The sequence below is a fragment of the Scyliorhinus torazame genome, chromosome 3, assembly GCF_047496885.1.
Source record: "Scyliorhinus torazame isolate Kashiwa2021f chromosome 3, sScyTor2.1, whole genome shotgun sequence".
Classification (NCBI taxonomy): domain Eukaryota; kingdom Metazoa; phylum Chordata; class Chondrichthyes; order Carcharhiniformes; family Scyliorhinidae; genus Scyliorhinus; species Scyliorhinus torazame.
The window spans coordinates 237458127-237480525 of record NC_092709.1 but is presented as its reverse complement, the minus strand read 5'-3'; the positions used below and the strand labels follow the sequence as shown (position 1 = coordinate 237480525).

At 48.2% G+C, this 22399-nt stretch overlaps 1 protein-coding gene across 2 annotated transcripts in view; it reads right to left on the bottom strand.

Moving 5' to 3' along the window:
• Positions 1-22399, bottom strand: part of dhx29 (DEAH (Asp-Glu-Ala-His) box polypeptide 29) — a 179185-nt gene that overhangs the window by 124715 nt on the left and 32071 nt on the right. For both annotated transcript variants that reach the window (XM_072497035.1, XM_072497036.1), the window contains exons 6-7: positions 12272-12415; positions 11272-11398 (exon numbers count right to left, since the gene is read on the bottom strand). In XM_072497035.1, the coding sequence (XP_072353136.1) occupies positions 11272-11398; positions 12272-12415 (271 nt within the window). The remainder of the gene's footprint in view (positions 1-11271; positions 11399-12271; positions 12416-22399) is intronic.

Sequence of the window (22399 nt, the reverse complement as noted above, 5' to 3'; positions counted from 1 at the left end):
GGGGTGTTATACCCAGCGAGACTGTGGGTAACGCACGAGGACCGACACTATTATTTCGAGTCGCCAGATGATGTTTGGACATTTATTAAAGAGAAGTTGGACTCTAGTTAAGAGACACTTAATGCTTCGAAGATGGGAGGCGGCAGCGGTCTGTCCGTGTGTTGTTTTAAATAAGATTGTGTGGCGCTTTGTTTAGAAGGTGGTTGATACGGGGAGAGGGGGGCCCTGAAGTCAGCAGGGGGACTGGGTTCTGTTTTAAGTGAGTGTGTTTGTTTGGCTTTATGGTTATGCCAATGGCTTTTGGAGAGTTGACGTTTACTTACTGGGGAATGTGATCTTGTATATAGGTTTTTTCTATGTGGGGAGAGGGGCCCCGAACAATAGGGCGATAGTCTGACCGGCACCAGGGGCGGAGGCTATCGGAGTCAGCATGGATCAGCTGACTCTCGGGTGCGCGGTGGAGGGTGACTTAGTGTTGAGGTGTTTGATTTGGGAGATTAAGTTTTTGGTGTTTGGGGGGAGGGGGGGGGCTGCTCTGCGGGCAAGGGAGAAATTTTCTTCAGGGAATAAAGGGAGGGTCGAGGGCAGCTGCTGCTTGAGGGGGTGCCCGGGAAAGCGGGGGGCGCGGGGCTGGCCAAGAAAGGGGGATGGCTAGTTGGCAGGGGGTGGTGGTAGCCCCCCGTCCAGGCTGATTACTTGGAACATGAGAGGTCTGAATGGGCCAGTGAAGAGAGCATTGTGTGGTCGCGCTTTTAAAGGGACTAAAGGCTAACGTGACAATGCTCCAGGAGACACATCTGAAGGTCACAGACCAGATGAGATTAAGGAAGGGTTGGGTGGGTCAGGTGTTCCACTCAGGGCTGGATTCGAAGACCAGGGGGGTAGCAATTCTGATCAGCAAGCGAGTGGCATTTGAGGCTGGGAGAATTGTGGCTGATAAGGGGGGTAGGTATATCATGGTGAATGGGAAGTGGAAGGGGGTCAGAGTGGTGCTCGTGAATGTCTACGCACCAAACTGGGACGATGTGGATTTTATGCGGTGTGTGTTAGGCAAAATCCCAGACCTGGAGTCACACAACTTGGGTCATGGGAGGGGACTTTAATACGGTCATTGAACCTGAATTGGATCACTCAAAATCCAGGACAGGGAAAAGGCCGGCGGCGGCAAGGGAGTTGAAGGGCTTTACGGAACAGATGGGGGGGCGTAGACACCTGGAGGTTTACACGGCCAAAGGTAAAGGAGTTTTCCTTATTCCCCCATGTCCACAAAGTTTATTCCCGTATTGATTTTTTTGTTCTGGGCAGGGCGTTGATCCCAAAGGTGAAGGGGACGGAATACTCGGTGATTACAGTTTCGGATCATGCCCCGCACTGGGTAGATTTGTGGCTTGGGGAGGAGAAAGGGCAGCGTCCGCTGTGGAGACTGGACGTGGGGTTGTTAGCGGACGAGGTGGTTTGCGGGTGGGCGAATAAGAGTATCCAGAGCTATTTGGAAACAAACGACACGGGAGAGGTTTCGGCAGCGACGGTCTGGGAAGCCCTGAAGGCAGTTATTAGAGGGGAACTTATATCGATCCGGTCCCATAGAGAAAAGAGGGAAAGGGTGGAGAGGGAGAGATTGGTGGAGGAGTTACTCCGGGTGGATAGGAAATATGTGGAGGCCCCAGACGAGGAACTCCTGAGGGTGCGACGCAAGCTTCAGGCAAAGTTTGAATTGTTGACCATAGGGAAACAGTTGAGGAAGGCTAGGGTTGCAGTGTATGAATATGGGGAGAAGGCGGGCAGGATACTGGCGCACCAGCTTAGGAAGAGAGATGCAGCCAGGGAGATTGTGGGAGTAAAGAATAAGGAGGGCAACTTGTTCCCAGACCTGGAGGGGGTGAATGAAGTGGGTTTTTTTTTAAATAAATTTTTCTAATTGGGTTTTTGAACAAAGTATATTTACCGTTATGTACATAGGATAAGAAACATATATATATATACATATATATACACACACCCACATATATAGAAGAGAAGGGCACACCCAAACATATCAAAGAAAAGAAAATAGTAAATAGTCAAAAAAAATTTTTATAAAAATACAATAAAAAATAAAATAGGATAACTGGTAGGGTATTGTGCACCAGCTCAACAGCAGCAACTCTGTACAACTGGTAAAATTATTTACAACACATAAGTTGGTGACTGTTTGCGGGAGGGAAGGGGGAGAGGGGGGGGAAGAGAGAGAGAGAGAGAGAGAGAGAGAGAGAGAGAGAGAGAGAGAGAGAAAGAAAGAGACTGGAGAGGTAAATATACATTCGGGTGCCGGAGAGACAATTACAGTGGGCAATACTCGAATGGGCTTGGTATGAATGAAGTTTTTAAGGAATTCTACAGCAAACTATATGAGTCGGAACCCCCCAGCGGATGAGGCAATTTCTGGACCAGTTGATGTTCCCAAGGGTGGAGGAGCGTCTGGTGGAGGGGGGTCTGGTGGAGGGGCTGGGGGCACCAATCGAGGTAGAAGAAATTATTAAGGGGCTGGATGGCATGCAGTCGGGCAAAGCTCCAGGGCCGGATGGCTTCCTGGTGGAATTTCTTTTAAACATTTCAGAGGTGTTGAGCCCACTGTTGATGAGGACCTTTAATGAGGCGAGAGAGAAGGGAATCCTCCCGCCTACAATGACACAGGCTTCGATCTTACTCATTCTTAAACGGGATAAGGACCCTGAACAGTGTGGGTCTTAAAGGCCAATCTCATTGCTAAATGTGGATGCCAAGCTATTGGCTAAGGTCTTGGCCATGAGGATAGAGGATTATGTCCCGGGGCTGATAAGGGAAGACAAGGCAGGATTCGTTAAGGGCAGGCAACTTAATGCTAATGTGCGGAGGCTTTTAAATATTGTTATGATGCCCTCGGAAGGGGAGGAAACAGAGGTTGTGGCAGCGATGGATGCAGAGAAAGCTTTTTTTTTTTTTAAAATATATTGAAAATTTTTGGTCAACCAACACAGTACATTGTGCATCCTTTACACAATATTATAACACAAATAACAATGACCGATTTTATAAACAGAAAATGAATAAATAATAAATAACAAAAATGAAAGCGAACCCTAATTGGCAACTGCCTCATCACAAGTAACACTCTCCAAAAATATACTTTAACAGTCCAATATATAATTATCTGTAGCAACGACCTATACATATTATACAGTATATATTAAGAACCCTGAGAGTCCTTCTGGTTCCCCCCCCCCCCCCGATCCTGGGCTGCTGCTGCTGCCTTCTTTTTTCCATTCCATCTATCTTTCTGCGAGGTATTCGACGAACGGTTGCCACCGCCTGGTGAACCCTTGAGCCGACCCCCTTAGAACGAACTTAATCCGTTCTAGCTTTATAAACCCTGCCATGTCATTTATCCAGGTCTCCACCCCCGGGGGCTTGGCTTCTTTCCACATTAGCAATATCCTGCGCAGGGCTACTAGGGACGCAAAGGCCAAAACATCGGCCTCTCTCGCCTCCTGCACTCCCGGCTCTTGTGCAACCCCAAATATAGCCACCCCCCAGCTTGGTTCGACCCGGACCCCCACTACTTTTGAAAGCACCTTTGTCACCCCCATCCAAAACCCCTGTAGTGCCGGGCATGACCAAAACATATGGGTATGATTCGCTGGGCTTCTCGAGCACCTCGCACACCTATCCTCCACCCCAAAAAATTTACTGAGCCGTGCTAGTCATATGCGCCCTGTGTAATACCTTAAACTGAATCAGGTTGAGCCTGGCACACGAGGACGACGAGTTTACCCTGCTTAGGGCATCTGCCCACAGCCCCTCCTCGATCTCCTCCCCCAGCTCTTCTTCCCATTTCCCTTTTAGTTCATCTACCATAGTCTCCCCTTCGTCCCTCATTTCCCGATATATATCTGACACCTTACCATCCCCCACCCATGTCTTTGTGATCACTCTGTCCTGCACCTCTTGTGTCGGGAGCTGCGGGAATTCCCTCACCTGTTGCCTCGCAAAAGCCCTCAGTTGCATATACCTGAATGCATTCCCATGGGGCAACCCATATTTCTCGGTCAGCGCTCCCAGACTCGCGAACTTCCCATCCACAAACAGATCTTTCAGTTGCGTTATTCCTGCTCTTTGCCACATTCCATATCCCCCATCCATTCCTCCCGGGGCAAACCTATGGTTGTTTCTTATCGGGGACCCCCCCCAAGGCTCCAGTCTTTCCCCTACGCCGTCTCCACTGTCCCCAAATCTTCAGTGTAGCCACCACCACCGGGCTTGTGGTGTAGTTCCTCGGTGAGAACGGCAATGGGGCTGTCACCATAGCCTGTAGGCTAGTCCCCCTACAGGACGCCCTCTCTAATCTCTTCCACGCCGCTCCCTCCTCCTCTCCCATCCACTTACTCACCATTGAAATATTAGCGGCCCAATAATACTCACTTAGGCTCGGTAGTGCCAGCCCCCCCACTATCCCTGCTACGCTGTAAGAATCCCTTCCTCACTCTCGGGGTCTTCCCGGCCCACACAAAACCCATGATGATCTTTTCGATCCTTTTAAAAAAAGCCTTCGTGATCACTACCGGGAGGCACTGAAACACAAAGAGGAATCTCGGGAGGACCACCATCTTAACCGCCTGCACCCTCCCTGCTAGTGACAGGGATACCATATCCCATCTCTTGAAATCCTCCTCCATTTGTTCCACGAACCATGTTAAATTTAACCTATGCAATGTGCCCCAATTCTTGGCTATCTGGATCCCCAGGTAACGAAAGTCCCTTGTTACCTTCCTCAACGGTAGGTCCTCTATTTCTCTACTCTGCTCCCCTGGATGCACCACAAACAACTCACTTTTCCCCATGTTCAATTTATACCCTGAAAAATCCCCAAACTCCCCAAGTATCCGCATTATTTCTGGCATCCCCTCCGTCGGGTCTGCCACATATAGTAACAAATCGTCCGCATACAAAGATACCCGGTGTTCTTCTCCTCCTCTAAGTACTCCCCTCCACTTCTTGGAACCCCTCAACGCGATCGCCAGGGGCTCAATCGCCAGTGCAAACAATAATGGGGACAGAGGGCATCCCTGCCTTGTCCCTCTATGGAGCCGAAAATATGCAGATCCCCGTCCATTCGTGACCACGCTCGCCATCGGAGCCCTATACAACAGCTGCACCCATCTAACATACCCCTCTCCAAAACCAAATCTCCTCAACACCTCCCACAAATAATCCCACTCCACTCTATCCAATGCTTTCTCGGCATCCATCGCCACTACTATCTCCGTTTCCCCCTCTGGTGAGGGCATCATCATTACCCCTAACAGCCTCCGTATATTCGTGTTCAGCTGTCAACCCTTCACAAACCCAGTTTGGTCCTCGTGGACCACCCCCGGGACACATTCCTCTATTCTCATTGCCATTACCTTGGCCAGGATCTTGGCATCTACATTTAGGAGGGAAAAATGCGGGTCCTTTTCCTTCTTTAAGAGAAGCGATATCGTTGCTTCAGACATAGTCGGGGGCAGTTGTCCCCTTTCCTTTGCCTCATTAAAGGTCCTCGTCAATACCGGGGTGAGCAAGTCCACATATTTTCTATAGAATTCGACTGGGAATCCATCTGGTCCCGGGGCCTTTCCCGCCTGCATGCTCCTAATTCCTTTCACCACTTCTTCCACCTCGATCTGTGCTCCCAGTCCCACCCTTTCCTGCTCTTCCACCTTGGGAAATTCCAGCCGATCCAAAAAGCCCATCATTCTCTCCCTCCCATCCGGGGGTTGAGCTTGATATAATTTTTTATAAAATGTCTTGAACACGCCATTCACTCTCTCCGCTCCCCGCTCCATCTCTCCTTCCTCATCCCTCACTCCCCCTATTTCCCTCGCTGCTCCCCTTTTCCTCAATTGGTGTGCCAGCAACCTGCTCGCCTTCTCCCCATATTCGTACTGTACACCGTGCCTTCCTCCAGTGTGCCTCTGCAGTGCCCGTAGTCAGCAAGTCAAATTCTACATGTAGCCTTTGCCTTTCCCTGTACAGTCCCTCCTCCGGTGCTTCCGCATATTGTCTGTCCACCCTCAAAAGTTCTTGCAGCAACCACTCCCGTTCCTTACTCTCCTGCTTCCCTTTATGTGCCCTTATTGATATCAGCTCCCCTCTAACCACCGCCTTCAGCGCCTCCCAGACCACTCCCATCTGGACCTCCCCATTATCATTGAGTTCCAAGTACTTTTCAATGCACCCCCTCACCCTTAGACACACCCCCTCATCTGCCATTAGTCCCATGTCCATTCTCCAGGGTGGGCGCCCTCCTGTTTCCTCCCCTATCTCCAAGTCTACCCAGTGTGGAGCGTGATCCGAAATGGCTATAGCCGTATACTCCGTTCCCCTCACCTTCGGGATCAACGCCCTTCCCAGCACAAAAAAGTCTATTCGCGAGTAGACTTTATGGACATAGGAGAAAAACGAGAACTCCTTACTCCTAGGTCTGCTAAATCTCCACGGGTCTACACCTCCCATCTGCTCCATAAAATCTTTAAGTACCTTGGCTGCTGCCGGCCTCCTTCCAGTCCTGGACTTCGACCTATCCAGCCCTGGTTCCAACACCGTATTAAAATCTCCCCCCATTATCAGCTTTCCCATCTCTAGGTCCGGAATGCGTCCTAGCATCCGCCTCATAAAATTGGCATCATCCCAGTTCGGGGCATATACGTTCACCAAAACCACCGTCGCCCCTGTAGTTTGCCACTCACCATCGGGTATCTGCCCCCGTTATCCGCCACTATAGTCTTTGCCTCGAACATTACCCGCTTCCCCACTAATATAGCCACCCCCCTGTTTTTCGCATCTAGCCCCGAATGGAACACCTGCCCCACCCATCCTTTGCGTAGCCTAACCTGGTCTATCAGTTTCAGGTGAGTTTCCTGTAACATAACCACATCTGCCTTAAGTTTCTTAAGGTGTGCGAGTACCCGTGCCCTCTTTATCGGCCCGTTCAGCCCTCTCACGTTGCACGTGATCAGCCGGGTTGGGGGGCTTCCTACCCCCCCACTTGTCGATTAGCCATCCCCTTTTTCCAGCTCCTCACCCGGTTCCCACGCAGCTGTATCTCCCCCAGGCGGTGCCCCCCCGCCCATCCCCTCCCATACCAGCTCCCCCCAGCAGCAGCAACCCAGTAATTCCCCCCTCCCACCCCCCCGCTAGATCCCCCGCTAGCGTAATTACTCCCCCCATGTTGCTCCCAGAAGTCAGCAAAATCTGGCCGACCTCGGCTTCCCCCCGTGACCTCGGCTCGCACCGTGCGACGCCCCCTCCTTCCTGCTTCTCTATTCCCGCCATGATTATCATAGCGCGGGAACCAAGCCCGCGCTTCTCCCTTGGCCCCGCCCCCAAAGGCCAACGCCCCATCTCCTCCACCTCCCCTCCTCCCCCCATCACCACCTGTGGAAGAGAGAAAAGTTACCACATCGCAGGATTAGTACATAAAACTCCTCTTTCCCCCCTTTTTAACCCCCCTCTTCGCCCCCCACATTCGCCCCACCACTTTGTTCAAACGTTCTTTTTAATAACCCGCTCATTCCAGTTTTTCTTCCACAATAAAAGTCCACGTCTCAAACTAGTGGTGCCTCCCTCGATATGTGACCCACAGTCTTGCCGGTTGCAGCATTCCAAATTTTATCTTCTTTTGATGAAGCACCGCCTTGGCCCGATTAAAGCTCGCCCTCCTTCTCGCCACCTCCGCACTCCAGTCTTGATAAACGCGGATCACCGCGTTCTCCCATTTACTGCTCAGAGTTTTCTTTGCCCATCTAAGGACCATTTCTCTATCCTTAAAACGGAGGAATCTCACCACTATGGCTCTGGGAATTTCTCCTGCTCTCGGTCCTCGCACCATCACTCGGTATGCTCCCTCCACCTCCAACGGACCCGCCGGGGCCTCCGCTCCCATTAACGAGTGCAGCATCGTGCTCACATATGCCCCGACGTCCGCTCCCTCCACACCTTCAGGAAGACCAAGAATCCTCAGGTTGTTCCTCCTTGCATTGTTCTCCAGTGCCTCGAACCTTTCCACACATCGTTTCTGATGTGCCTCATGCATCTCCGTCTTCACCACCAGGCCCTGTATGTCGTCCTCATTCTCGGCTGCCTTTGCCTTCACGACCCGAAGCTCCCGCTCCTGGGTCTTTTGTTCCTCCTTTAGCCCTTCGATCGCCTGTAGTATCGGGGCCAACAGCTCTTTCTTCATTTCCTTTTTGAGCTCTTCCACACAGCATTTCAAGAACTCTTGTTGTTCAGGGCCCCATGTTAAACTGCTACCTTCTGGCACCATCTTGGTTTTTGCTTGCCTTCCTTGCCGCTGTTCTAAAGGATCCACTGCAATCCAGCCACTTTCTCCTCCTTTTTTCATCCGTATCCAGGGGGGAATTCCCTTCTGGTTTACCGCACAGTGTTTTTAGCCGTCAAAATTGCCGTTGGGGCTCCTATCAAGAGCCCAAAAGTCCGTTTCACTGGGAGCTGCCGAAACGTGCGACTCAGCTGGTCATCGCCGCATCCGGAAGTCGCAGAGAAAGCTTTTGATCGGGTGGAGTGGGTGTACCTGTGGGAGGCGCTGGATAGGTTTGGGTTTGGTGAGGGCTTTATCCGGTGGGTGGGATTGTTGTACCAGGCGCCCGTGGCAAGCGTGAGCACGAACCAGCTTAGGTCGGAGTATTTTAAATTGCACCGGGGTACAGGGCAAGGGTGTCCCCTTTCCCCATTATTATTTGCTCCAACTATTGAGCCGCTGGCCATTGTACTGAGAGCTTCAAGGAACTGGCAGTGGCTGGTCCCGGGGGGGGCCATCGGGTTTCGCGCTATGCGGATGATGTCCTCCTGTATATTTCGGACCCACTGGAGGGGATGGGGGAGGTCATGCGGATCTTAAGGGAATTTGGCAGTTTCTCGGGGTATAAATTGAACGTGGGGAAGGGCGTGCTGTGGGTGATCCAGGCTAAAGGGCAGAAAAGACTGAGGGAGCGCTGAGGAGGGTAGAGACGTGTTTTCGTTACCTGGGTATACAGGTGGTCCAGGAGTAGGATTTGTTGCTTAAGCTTAATCTGACCTGGCTGGTGGAACAAATGGAAGGGGACTTTAAAAGATGGGACATGCTCTCGCTGTCACTGGCGGGGAGGGTACAGGCCATGGAAATGACGGTCCTCCCCAGGTTCTTATTTGTATTCCAGTGCCTTCCTATCTTCATCCCCAAGGCCTTTTTCAAGCAGGTTAATAAGATCTCAGGATTTGTGTGGGCGAACAAGACCCCGCGAGTGAAGAGAGTGCTGCTGGAACGCAGTCGGGGGGTGGGGGTGGGGGGTTGGCGCTGCCTAACTTTTGTAACTACCACTGGGCGGCCAACATTGGCATGATCAGGAAGTGGGTATTGGGGGAGGGGTCAGCATGGGAATGGTTGGTGGCGGCGTCATGCAAAGGCACAAGTTTGGGAGCGCTGGTAGCGGCGCCTCTGCCGTTCTCGCCGGCCCGCTACTCCACATGTCCGGTGGTGGTGGCGACATTGAAGATCTGGGGGCAGTGGAGGAGACACAAGAGGGTGGAGGGAGCGTTGGTCTGGACCCCGGTATGTAATAACCACAGGTTCCGGCCGGGTGGATGGACGGCGGGTTGCAGAGCTGGCAGAGGGCGGGTATTAGAAGGATGGGTGACCTGTTTCAGAGAATTTACAGTGCAGAAGGAGGCCATTCAGCCCATCAAGTCTGCACCGGCTCTTTGAAAGAGTACCCTACCCAAGCCCACACCTCCACCCTATGCCCATAACCCAGTAACCCCATCCATCACTAAGGACAATTTTGAACACTAAGGGCAATTTAACATGGCCAATCCATCTAACCTGCACATCTTTGGACTGTGGGAGGAAACCAGAGCACCTGGAGGAAACCCACGCACACGGGGAGAACGTGCAGACTCCACACAGACAGTGACCCAAGCCAGGAATCGAACCTGGGACCCTGGAGCTGTGAAGCAATTGTGCTAACCACTATGCTACCGTGCTGTTTATAGTTGGGAGCTTTCCCAGCCTGCAGGCGCTGGAGGACAAGTTTAAATTACCGCCAGAGAACGGCTTTAGGTATTTACAAGTGCAAACCTTCCTGAGGAAGCAGGTGGTGGCCTTCCCGCTGCTGCCGCCACGGGGCATACAAGACAAGGGTAGTGTCCGGTACCTGGGTGGGGGAGGGGAAGGTGTCGAGGCAGAGGAAACCCCGGTGGAGGAGCTTAAAGGCAAGTGGGAGGAGGAGTTAGGAGGGGTATTAGAGCCGGGACTATGGGCGGAAGCCCTAAGTAGGGTCAATTCCTTCTCATCATGTGCCAGGCTCAGTCTCATACAGTTTAAAGTGGTTCACCGGGCACACATGACGGTGGCGAGGATGAGCAAGTTTTTCGGGGTAGAAGACAGATGTGCGAGGTGTGCGGAGAACCCAGCAAACCATGTCCATATGTTTTGGGCATGCCCGAAGCTTGAGGAGTTCTGGCAGGGGTTTGCCAGGGCAATGTCCAAGATGCTAGGAACACGGGTGGTGCAGAGTCCAGAGGTGGCGATCTTTGGAGTGTCGGAAGACCCGGGAGTTCAGGGAGTGAAAGAGACAAACGTTCTGGCCTTTGCCTCCCTGGTAGCCCGGAGACGGATCCTGTTATTGTGGAGGGACTCGAAGCCCTCCCGAGTGTAGAGACCTGGGTCAGTGACATGGCTGGGTTTCTCAGCCTTGAGAAAATAAAGTTTGCCTTAAGAGGATCAGTGTTAGGGTTCTCCCGGAGGTGGCAGTCATTCGTCGGCTTTCTTGGGGAAATTTAATTTAAAATGTCGGCAATAGCAGCTTTCCGAGGGGGGGGGGTGATTTAGTGTTGTGTTTGTTTGTTTTTTGTTATTTGCGGTGGTCTGTGAAGACAGAGCCGTTCGGGGAAATAACTATTTTTGCACTATGTTAATGTTTAACGCCTATTGTTCTTTTTCTGTTTTTGTTATAAAATGTTAAAAATATTGAAATAAAAATACTTTAAAAAAATGTTTTTTACATAATCACATGGATCATTTAAGCTCGAATGTGACACCTCATCCTGTGAAATCTTATGATGGCAGTTTTATCATGTCAAGATGTACATAATCTGCAATGCAATGAGCAGAAATGATCAGAAAATCTTTGAGATATTATCCTGATTCTTGCCCTCCCAGCCCATTATCACTTCAATGGCATAACATATTACATCAGTAAAATGGAACAATGTCCTTACCCTGTTGAAGTATCTTAATTCTATCGCCTGCTTCTCTGTGAGCATGTTTGTTATTATTCTGTTTGAAGGATAGAGCCCGTTCTTTGGTATCAAGTAGTTTTGCTGTCAGTTCCAAATAAAGTTCATTCTGTTCAATAAACAAGTGAAATTCACTTGAATTACCATTAAAAAAGATCTTAAATGTATTGGTAACCGCAATACTTTACGCTACTTTATAGCAAGAAGAAATTATGGCTTTGGGGGGGGTGGGGGAAGGTGAGAAGAGAGTGCAGGATCCAACCCTTACAAATGACCAGAGGACAGTCTCTCTGAAATGTCTCTCTTTTCCAAAGGGAGGTGAGACCTCAATAACAAGAACCTGCTTAACTCTTCAAAGTTATTTGATTTCAGAGGCATACTATTAGGTCCATTACAAATTGGGATCTATGTTCTTGGTCAAGAGCCTGCTTGTTAAGGCAATATCAAACAAATACTGCGATGTCTCCTGTGCTCAAGTAGCCAATAATGGTACATTGACAGAATTATGCCCCATTAAGGGGTCTTCAATATCTTCAAGGAGGAAAAGAATTATGAGAAAGAAAAAGCAGGGACCGTTTCAAAATCAAGATCCATCAACTCAAGATACTTACAAGGCAACGGACCTGTATTTAATATTACAATATATCACTCAATTCAAATAAACTGCAATTTGGAGGAGATACTCAATTTAGAACACAGAAATTTATATTCCTAAAATATTTGTGATTGCTAATCAATGACCTGGCTAATTGCAAGAACTGAACAAAATTGCACGTTTCGGTACATCATTCTAAACAATCCACAAAATATTTGATTTACATTTTCTGTTTCAAAGTGTAGTTTTGATTTCCTTAGCTTGCAAATGCCACATAAAATCACACATGTAAAGACTTTCTTTGTCCATTAAATGAAGTTATTTTTCAGCCATAAGTACACTTCAAATTTGCTTCTTCATGAAGGTCAAAATGACTTTTATACTCACTGGATCAAAGCGTTCTTCCGTTTCAGGAGCCGTCTCGGGTATTTCATCATCCTGATCATCATTGTCATCGCTATTATTTGCTTTCTCAGCATACTGCAAAATCCATTCCTTCATGCTAACTTGCGTATTTTCACTTTCGGCTGCCTATTAACAAGAGAATATCGCAATCCAAACTCCTTATCATTCAATTCAAAAATGTCAACCTTTGTCTTTTGCAAAATAATTTAGGAACCAGACATTTGTCTCAAAATGTACAACCACTGAGGGCAGCACGATGGCGCAGTGGTTAGCACGGTTGCCTCACGGCGCCGAGGTCTCAGGTTCGATCCTGGCTCTGGGTCACTGCCCGTGTGGAGTTTGCACATTCTCCCTGCGTTTGCATGGGTTTCGCCCCCACAACCCAAAAGATGTGCAATTGAGGTGGAGTGGCCACGCTAAATTCCCCCTTACTTGGAAAAAATTAATTGGATACTCTAAATTTTTTTATTTTTTTTTTAAAACGTACAACCACCAGAACTGTGAGATTATAATCATGAAAAAAGGCTGAATGGTGACTGGATATTGATATTATGAAACATTCGATAGAATCGACAGGGTGTTTTCACTTATAGGGAAGAGCAACACCAGGGGCAAACAACATCATATTCACCAAGAATACAAATAAGGAAGCAAGAGGAATTTCTTCACCCAGATAGAGTGGCGAGAATGTGGATCTCACTACCACAGGGGGTAAACAAATGCATTAATAGGTAGCTGGACAAATTTATGAAGGAGAAGGAAAGAGAGGATTGGGTTGACATTCAGATGAGGAAGGAAAGGAGATTCGAGTGGAGCATAAACTCCAATATGAACTAGTTCGGCTAAATATTCCAACCCTGACAAAGAGTCATCGGACTTGAAACGTTAGCTCTTTTCTCTCCCTACAGATGCTGCCAGACTTGCTGGGACTTTCCAGCAATTTCTCATTCGTTTCAGATTCCAGCATCCGCAGTAATTTGCTTTTATTACAATCCTGTGCTGCAGAGCCGATAAAAAGTATCATATTCAATATTCAGGACAAGCTTAATTTAGCCAATAATTTATTTTTATATGTTACCCCTTACACCAAGTGCTCTTACCTTGTGAACATAGAACAGCACAGCACAGAACAGGCCCTTCGGCCCTCGATGTTGTGCCGAGCATTGTCCAAAACCAAGATCAAGCTATCCCACTCCCTGTCATTCTGGTGTGCTCATGTACCTATCCAATAACCGCTTGAAAGTTCCTAAAGTGTCCGACTCCACTATCACAGCAGGCAGTCCATCCCACACCCTAACCACTCTCTGAATAAAGAATCTACCTCGGACGTCCCTCCTATATCTCCCACCCTGAATCTTATAGTTATGCCCCCTTGTAACAGCTACATCCACCCGAGGAAATAGTCTCTGAACGTCCACTCTATCTATCCCCCTCATTATCTTATAAACCTCTATTAAGTCGCCTCTCATTCTCCTTCGCTCCAGTGAGAAAAGCCCTAGCTCCCTCAACCTTTCCAAATAAGACCTATCCTGCAAACCAGGCAGCATCCTGGTAAATCTCCTTTGTACCCTTTCCAATGCTTCCACATCCTTCCTATAATGAGGTGACCAGAACTGCACACAATACTCCAAATGTGGTCTCACCAGGGTCATGGACAGTTGCAGCATAACCCCGCGGCTCTTAAACTCAAGCCCCCTGTTAATAAACGCTAACACACTATAAGCCTTCTTCATGGCTCTATCCACTTGAGTGGCAACCTTCAGAGATCTGTGGACATGAACCCCAAGATCTCTCTGTTCCTCCACATTCCTCAGAACCCTGCCGTTGACCCTGCAATCCGCATTCAAATTTTTTCAACCAAAATGAATCACCTCGCACTTATCAGGGTTAAATTCCATCTGCCATTTTTCAGCCCAGCTCTGCTTCCTATCAATGTCTCTTTGCAGCCTGCAGCAGCCCTCCACCTCATCCACTACTCCACCAATCTTGGTGTCACCAGCAAATTTACTGACCCACCCTTCAGCCCCCTCCTCCAAGTCATTGATAAAAATCACAAATAGCAGAGGACCCAGCACTGATCCCTGTGGTACACCGCTGGTAACTGGTCTCCAGTCTGAAAATTTTCCATCAACCACCACCCTCCGTCTTCTATGTGATAGCCAGTTACTTATCCAATTGGCCAAATTTCCCTCTATCCCACACCTCCTTACTTTATTCATGAGCCGACCATGGGGAACCTTATCAAACGCCTTACTAAAATCCATGTATATGACATCAACTGCTCTACCTTCATCTACACACTTAGTTACCTCCTCAAAGAATTCAATCAAATTTGTGATGCAAGATCTACCCTTCACAAATCCTTGTTGACTATCCCAGATTAAGCTGCATCTTTCCAAAAAGTCATAAATCCTATCCTTCAGGACCTTTCCCATTATCTTACCGACCACCGAAGTAAGACGAACTGGCCTATAATTACCAGGGTTATTCCTATTCCCTTTCTTGAACAGAGGAACAATATTCGCCACTCTCCAGTCCTCTGGCACTATCCCCGTGGACAGTGAGGACCCAAAGATCAAAGCCAAAGGCTCTGCAATCTCATCCCTTGCCTCCCAAAGAATCCTTGGGTATATCCCATCTGGCCCAGGGGACTTGTCGACCCTCAGGTTTTTCAAAATTGCGAAAACATCCTTTCTCAGAACATCTACCTCCTCCAGTCTACCGGCCTGTATCACACTCTCATCCTCAAAAACATGGCCCCTCTCCTTTGTGAACACTGAAGAAAAGTATTCATTCAACACCTCTCCGATTTCTTCTGACTCCAAGCACAAGTCCCCACTACTGTCCTTGACCGGCCCTACCCTCACTCTGGTCATTCTTTTATTTCTCACATAAGAGTAAAAAGCCTTGGGGTTTTCCTTAATCCGACCCGCCAAGGACTTCTCATGCCCCCTCCTAGCTCTCCGAAGCCCTTTTTTCAGCTCATTCCTTGCTACCTTGTAACCTTCAAGCGATCCTACTGAACCTTGTTTTCTCATCCTTACATACACTTCCTTTTTCCTCTTGACAAGACATTCAACCTCTTTTGTGAACCTTGGTTCCCTCGCACGGTCATTTCCTCCCTGCCTGACAGGGACATGCCTATCAAGGACATGCCGTATTTGTTCCTTGAACAAGCTCCACTTTTCATTTGTGCCTTTCCCTGACAGTTTCTGTTCCCATCTTATGTTCCCTAATTCTTGCCTAATCGCACCATAATTACCCCTCCCCCAATTATCAACCTTGCCCTGCTGGATGGCCCTATCCCTCTCAATTGCAATAGTGAAAGACACCGAATTGTGGTCACTATCTCCAAAGTGCTCTCCCACAAACAAACCTAACACTTGGCCCGGATCATTACCCAGTACCAAATCCAATGTGGCCCCCCCCTCTTGTCGGCCTATCCACATATTGTGTCAGGAAATCCTCCTGCACACACTGTACAAAAACTGCCCCATCCGAACTGTTCGACCTATAGAGGTTCCAATCAATATTTGGAAAGTTAAAGTCACCCATGATAACTACCCTATCCATAATCTGTTTTGCAATTTCTTCCTCCACATCTCTGTTACTATTTGGGGGCCTATAGAAAACTCCTAGCAATGTGACCGCTCCTTTCCTATTTCTAACTTCAGCCCATATTACCTGAGTAGGCAGATCCTCTTCAAACTGCCTTTCTGCAACCGTTAAATTATCCTTGATTAACAATGCTATTCCTCCACCTCTTTTACTACCTTCCCTACTCTTACTGAAACATCTATACCCCGGAACTTCCAACAACCATTCCTGTCCCTGTTCTAACCATGTCTCCGTAATGGCCACAACATCATAGTCCCAAGTACCAATCCACGCTCCAAATTCACCTACCTTATTCCAGATGCTCCTTGCATTGAAGTATACACACTTTAACCCACCTTTCTGTCTGCCGGTACACTCCTGCGACCTTGATACCCTCCTCAGTACCTCCCTACTCTCAACACTGGCTTCTGGACTACAGCTCCTTTTCCCAGCCCCCTGACAAATTAGTTTAAACCCCCCCCCGAAGAGCCGGAGCAAATTTCCCTCCCAGGATATTAGTGCCCCTCTGGTTCAGGTGCAAACCGTCCTGTCTGTACAGGTCCCACCTTCCCCAGAATGTGCTCCAATTATCCACGTACCTGAAACCCTCCCTCCTACACCATCCCTGCAGCCACGTGTTTATCTGCACTCTCTCCCTGTTCCTCACTCACTAGCATGTGGCACCGGCAACAAACCAGAGATGACAACATGGTTTGTCCTGGCTCTCAGCTTCCACCCAAGCTCCCTAAATTCCTGTTTTAAATCCCTGTCCCTTCTCTTACCGATGATGTTGGTACCGATGTGTACCACGACTTGTGACTGCTCTCTCTCCCCCCCCCCCCCCCACTTAAGGATTCTGAAAACACGGTCCGAGACGTCACGAACCCTGGCACCGGGGAGGCAACATACCATCTGTGAGTCTCTTTCATTGCCACAGAACTGTCTATCTGTCCCTCTAACTATCGAGTCCCCAATAACTATTGCTCTCCTGCACTCCCTCCTTTCCTTCTGAGCCACAGGGACGGACTCAGTGCTGGAGATCCATTCACCGTGGCTTACCCCTGGTAGGTCGTCCCCCTCAACAGTATCCAAAACGGTATACTTGTTACTGAGGGGAACGACCACAGAGGATCCCTGCACTGACTGCTTCCTCCCAGCCCCTCTCACCGTCACCCATCTATCTTGATTCTTCGGAGTAACTACATCCCTGAAGCTACCATCTATGACCACCTCTGCCTCCCGAATGATCCGAAGTTCATCCAGCTCCAGTTCCCTAACGCGGTTTCGGAGGAGCTGGAGATGGGTGCACGTCCCACAGGTGAAATCAGCAGGGACACTGACACTCAGCAGGGAGCGTCCCTCACCTCAAACATTCTGCAGGAGGAACATTGCACTGCCTTCCCTGCCATCCCCTCTAGATAAAAAAAGAAAAAGAAAGAAAGAGCTTACCTGTTATTCACTCTACCCCTCAGGTTAAAGGAGGTGGAAGGGTGGGGGACACTACAAGTGTAGTGTCTAGGGTTTAGAAACTGCCCAACTTAAATACAGATAAAAATAAAACACAACCAGCAACCACTGCCCCCCACACGAGAACAGCAATCAGCTGTTATGGGCCCGTGCAAACAATTTAAATCTTTACTACTTACCCAGCAGTCACTCTGTCCTCACTCTGACCAAATTCAGCTGGAAACTCCCAACAGTAAGTTTTTTAAATATTTACTCCCCTTCTCAGCAACCACTGCGCCCCGCACGATAACACCTCAGGGAAAAGAAAAACTACTTACCAGTCACCAGCCAATCACTTACCTACAGGCTGTGATGTCACGATTCAACTTCTTTCTATTTCTACCTCGAGTCTCCCGCTTGATCTTTACTCGGCTGGGATCCTTACAGCGATTGGTTTTTTTTGGTTAGAGGAGGAAGGAAACACTGAAGTAACCTTTGATGTGGTACCTTATCAACTGCCTTTTGGAAATCCAAATTACCATGCCGACAGGTTCGCCTTTAGCCACCATGTTCGTTACTTCCTCAACAAATTCCAATTGATTATTTGAATACAATAACCCATTCGCAAACCATGTTGACCTTGCCTAATCCTATTATGATGGTCTAAATTCCTTGCTTCAATAATAGAATCTATGGGCAGCATGATGGCACAGTGGTTAACACAGCTGCTTCACGGCGCAAGGACCCGGGTTCGATCCCAGCACCAAGTCACTGTCAGTGTGGCGTTTGCACATTCTCGTGTCTGAAAGGGTCTCACCCACACAAGCCAAAGATGTGCAAGGTAGGTGGATTGGCCACGGTAACTTGTCCCATAATTGAACATTTTTATTTTTAAATAATGGATTCCTGCATTCTCCTACCACAGATGTTTGGTTAATTGGTCTTTAGTTTCCTGCTTTCTATCTCCTTCCTTTCTTGAATAACGCTGTTACATTTGTCCTTCCCAATCTGCCTGGACATTTCCAGAATTTATGGAAATTTGACCAGTGTCTCGATTATCTCTGCAGCCATTTATTTCAAGATACAAGGATTCAGGCCATCAGCTCCAGGGGACTAGTCAGCCTTTAGATCTAACAGTCTTCCCAATTTCTTTGTTGGTTATAGTGCTTGCTTTAAGTTCCTCCCACCTTTCCACCTCAGGATTTTAAAATAACTTTGGGTAGTTTTCGAAGTCCTCGATAGTGAAGACAGACAAAATACCCGTTCACCGCCTCCGCCGTTTCTTTGCTTTCCATTATAAATTTCCAGGATCAACTCTGGGTTTAGTTACTCTTGTTCGATTTAAATATTTGTAGGAATTTACTGTTTTAATCTTACAAGCTGGCTTTCTGCCACACACTACTTTCTCTCTTGTATTTCTTTTAGTCATTTTTTTGCCTGCCCTGAAAATCTATCCAATCTCCCGGCCTAGAACTAACCTGACCTCGCATGAACCTTCACCAAATTGTCATGGTACTTAATACTCTTAACTTCGCCACAGACGATGCATCCTTCTCAAAGAAACTTTTTTTCTCACGAGTCTTTTCTGAGTGTCATTAAATCAAGTCTGCCAGACATTACTATCGCCCTACTTTTTGAACTTGGTTATCCCAGTTTACTTTAACCAGCTCTGCCCTCATAGCCTTCTAGCTATCTTTGTTTAGCTTCAAAAACACAAGCCGTCGGCCCATGCCTCCTCCCTTCAAACATTTTGTGCAATAATCACTGTCATCTTGAGACTCCTTACCTTGACCAAGTATTGGTCAAGTTATCGACCAATCCTTCTCTTTGCACATTGGCAGGTCGAGAAGACCCTGCAGCCTGATTGGCTTGAGAACATACTGTTCTAAGAAACTGCCCTTTGCCAATCTGATTTATCCAATCTACACAAAGATTAAAATCGCCCAATTGCTGGGATATCTTGCTTACACACCGCATTTATTTCTTCGTGTATACTATGTCTTGCAGTTTAGCTACTTTTCATAAACTGCTCTCAACAATTGACTCTACGCAAATTGATTCTACATCTTGCTCTTTGTAGCTCACGTCATCTCTCAACTGCACTAACAACCTTCATTAACAGAAACATCACACTAACTTTCTTCCTGCCCATCCAAAATTTCAAGGACCCTTGAATTTTTAATTCTCAGACTTCGTCACCTCATAACTAACATTCCATAATGGCCATCATATAAAACACATTTACTGACATTCATGCTCACAATTTATCCAATTTTGTTACAAAAGTTGCACACTTTCAGATTCAAAGTCTTTAACTCTGTCTTTTCATCAGTTTTTGCAGTCTCTGGCTTAAACTATTGATGCAATCTTAAATTTGTATGCTCTGTCCCTTCCAGCCACACCCTGGTTATCATTACCTAAATTGCTACCCTGCTTTATTACTTTGTTGTTTCCCTTTGATGTACCACATCTCCTCTCACATGAGCCCCTCCAGTTCCTAGTTTCTCTCTAGCATCGAGCAGAGGTCCCAAACCCAGCCACCTGGACTTCTGCTCAGCTGCTGAGAACGGTGTATCCCCCAGACTATGATATGCCCTATTATCACTACATTCCTATTACTCAAGCAACTTGAATGTCTTTCTTTGGCTTGGTGTCATAGTCCATTCACTCACAAATCTTGCATCGCTCCTCCATACAAGCTGCAAGAAGTTTGAACCTGTGGCACAATCACAAGGGCTGAGGCTCCCTCAATTCAATTTTATTAATCCCCTTACATGTCACACTCAAACATTCAAACCCTCCTGTTCCTGACCCTGCACCAAGTCAGACAACCCTTGCCTAAAGAGTGTAACTGCCTTCTGGAATGAAGTACGCAGGTAAGTTTCCCCAACCCTGATGCATCACAATGTCTATGGCTAAGCCTCTAGCCCAATGACTCTGAGCTGAAAATCATCAAGCTACAGACACTGACAGCAGGTATAGTTGCCTTGATCACAGCAGGTATAGTTGCCTTGATCACAGCAGGTATAGTTGCCTTGATCACAGCAGGTATAGTTGCCTTGATCACAGCAGGTATAGTTGCCTTGATCACACTGGTGTTTTTCAATACCGACATAATAAATTGAGTGCAATGACTAAGCCCAGCACATGAGTGCAAAAGATAAATTTGAAGTATTTGCAGCAACTTCAGCCAGAACTGCTGAGTGGATGATCCACCTCAGCCTCTTCCAGGGGTTCCCATCATCACAGATGCCGGCCTTTCGCCAATTCAATTCACTCCACATGATATTAAGAAACGGCTGAAGACATTTGGTGCTGCAAACGCAATGGGCCCTGACAATCTTCCATCAATAAAAACTGCTGCCCTCCTTAGCCAAGCTGTTGTTGTACAGCTACATCACTGTCATCGACCTGGCAATGTGGCCCAGGTATGCCCTGTACACAAAGCAGGACAAGTGCAACCCAGCTAATTGCTACTCCATCGATCTATGGCAGGGTCTACACAAGATCACAGCTATAAAGCAAGGCCAGGCAGAACATCTGGGGCTGGAGCATTCCGACCCGATTATCTGAACAAGTTCTATGCCCGCTCTGAGCAGTCAGCCAATCTATCAGTGCCACCCACCCCAACAGCCCTGGACACACCCATACCCACTGTTACAGCCTCAGAGGTAAGAGCTGCATTCTTGAAAGTGAATCCGCGGAAAGCGACGGGCCCCGACGGCGTCTCTGGGCGAGCACTCCGAGCCTGCGCAGACCAGCTGGCGAGTGTATTCGCAGACATCTTCAACACCTCACTTCTCCACTCTGAGGTCCCCACCTTCTTCAATTAGACCACCATAATACCAGTACCAAAGAAGAACAAGGAAGCCTGCCACAACGACGACCGACCGGTGGCCCGGACATCTGTTATCATGAAATGCTTCGAGCGGCTTGTCATGAGACGGATCACTGCCAGCCTCCCAGACGGTCTTGATCCACTGCAGTTTGCCTATCACCGCAACCGGTCCACAGCAGATGCTATCTCCCTGGCTCTACAATCAACACTCAACAACAAGGACACCCGTGTAAGGCTGCTGTTCATAGACTACAGCTCCACCTTCAACACCATTATCCCAACAAGACTAACAACCACACTCCGCTTGACTTGACCCCTCCCTGTGCAGCTGGATCCTCGACTTCCTCACCAACTACCGCAATCTGTCAGGATAGGCAACAGCACCTCCATCACAATAGTCCCCAACACCGGAGCCCCACAAGGATGTGTGCTCAGTCCTCTACTGTACTCACTACACACACGACTATGTAGCAAGATTTAACTCCAACTCAATCTATAAGTTTGCGGATGATACGACTGTGGTGGGCCGTATCTCAAACGACGACGAATCAGACTACAGGAGGGAGATAAATCACTTGGTTGCATGGTGTACCAAAACAAACCTCTCTCTGAATGTTGGAAAGTCCAAGGAACTGATCATTGACTTCAGGAAGCGTGGCACGACACACACACCCGTCTGCATCAATGGCTCCGAAGTGGAGATGGTCGATAGTTTTAAGTTCCTGGGGGGGTCACCATCACCAACGGTCTGTCCTGGTCCACTCACGTTGATGCAACAGTCAAGAAAGCCCAACAACGTCTCTACTTCCTACGGAAGTTAAAGAAATTTGGCATGTCTGCATCGACTCTCACAAACTTCTGCAGATGTGCGATAGAGAGCATCCTATCCAGCTGCATCAACCTGGTATGGCAACTGCTCGGTTCAAGATCGCAAGAAACTGCAGTGTGGTGAACTCAGCCCAACGCATCACATAAGCTTGCCACCCCCACAGTGATTCTGTATACACCTCCCGCTGCCTCAGGAAGGCAGACAGCATTATCAGAGACCCCTCCCACCCAGGCATTGCCTTCTTCGCGACCCTTCCATCAGGCAGAAGGTACAGAAGTCTGAAAACTTGCACATCCAGACATAGGAACAGCTTCTTCCCCACAACTACAAGACTCCTCAACGACTCCCCCTCGGACTGATCTGTTTCCTGTAAGAACACTATTCATGATGCCCTATGCTG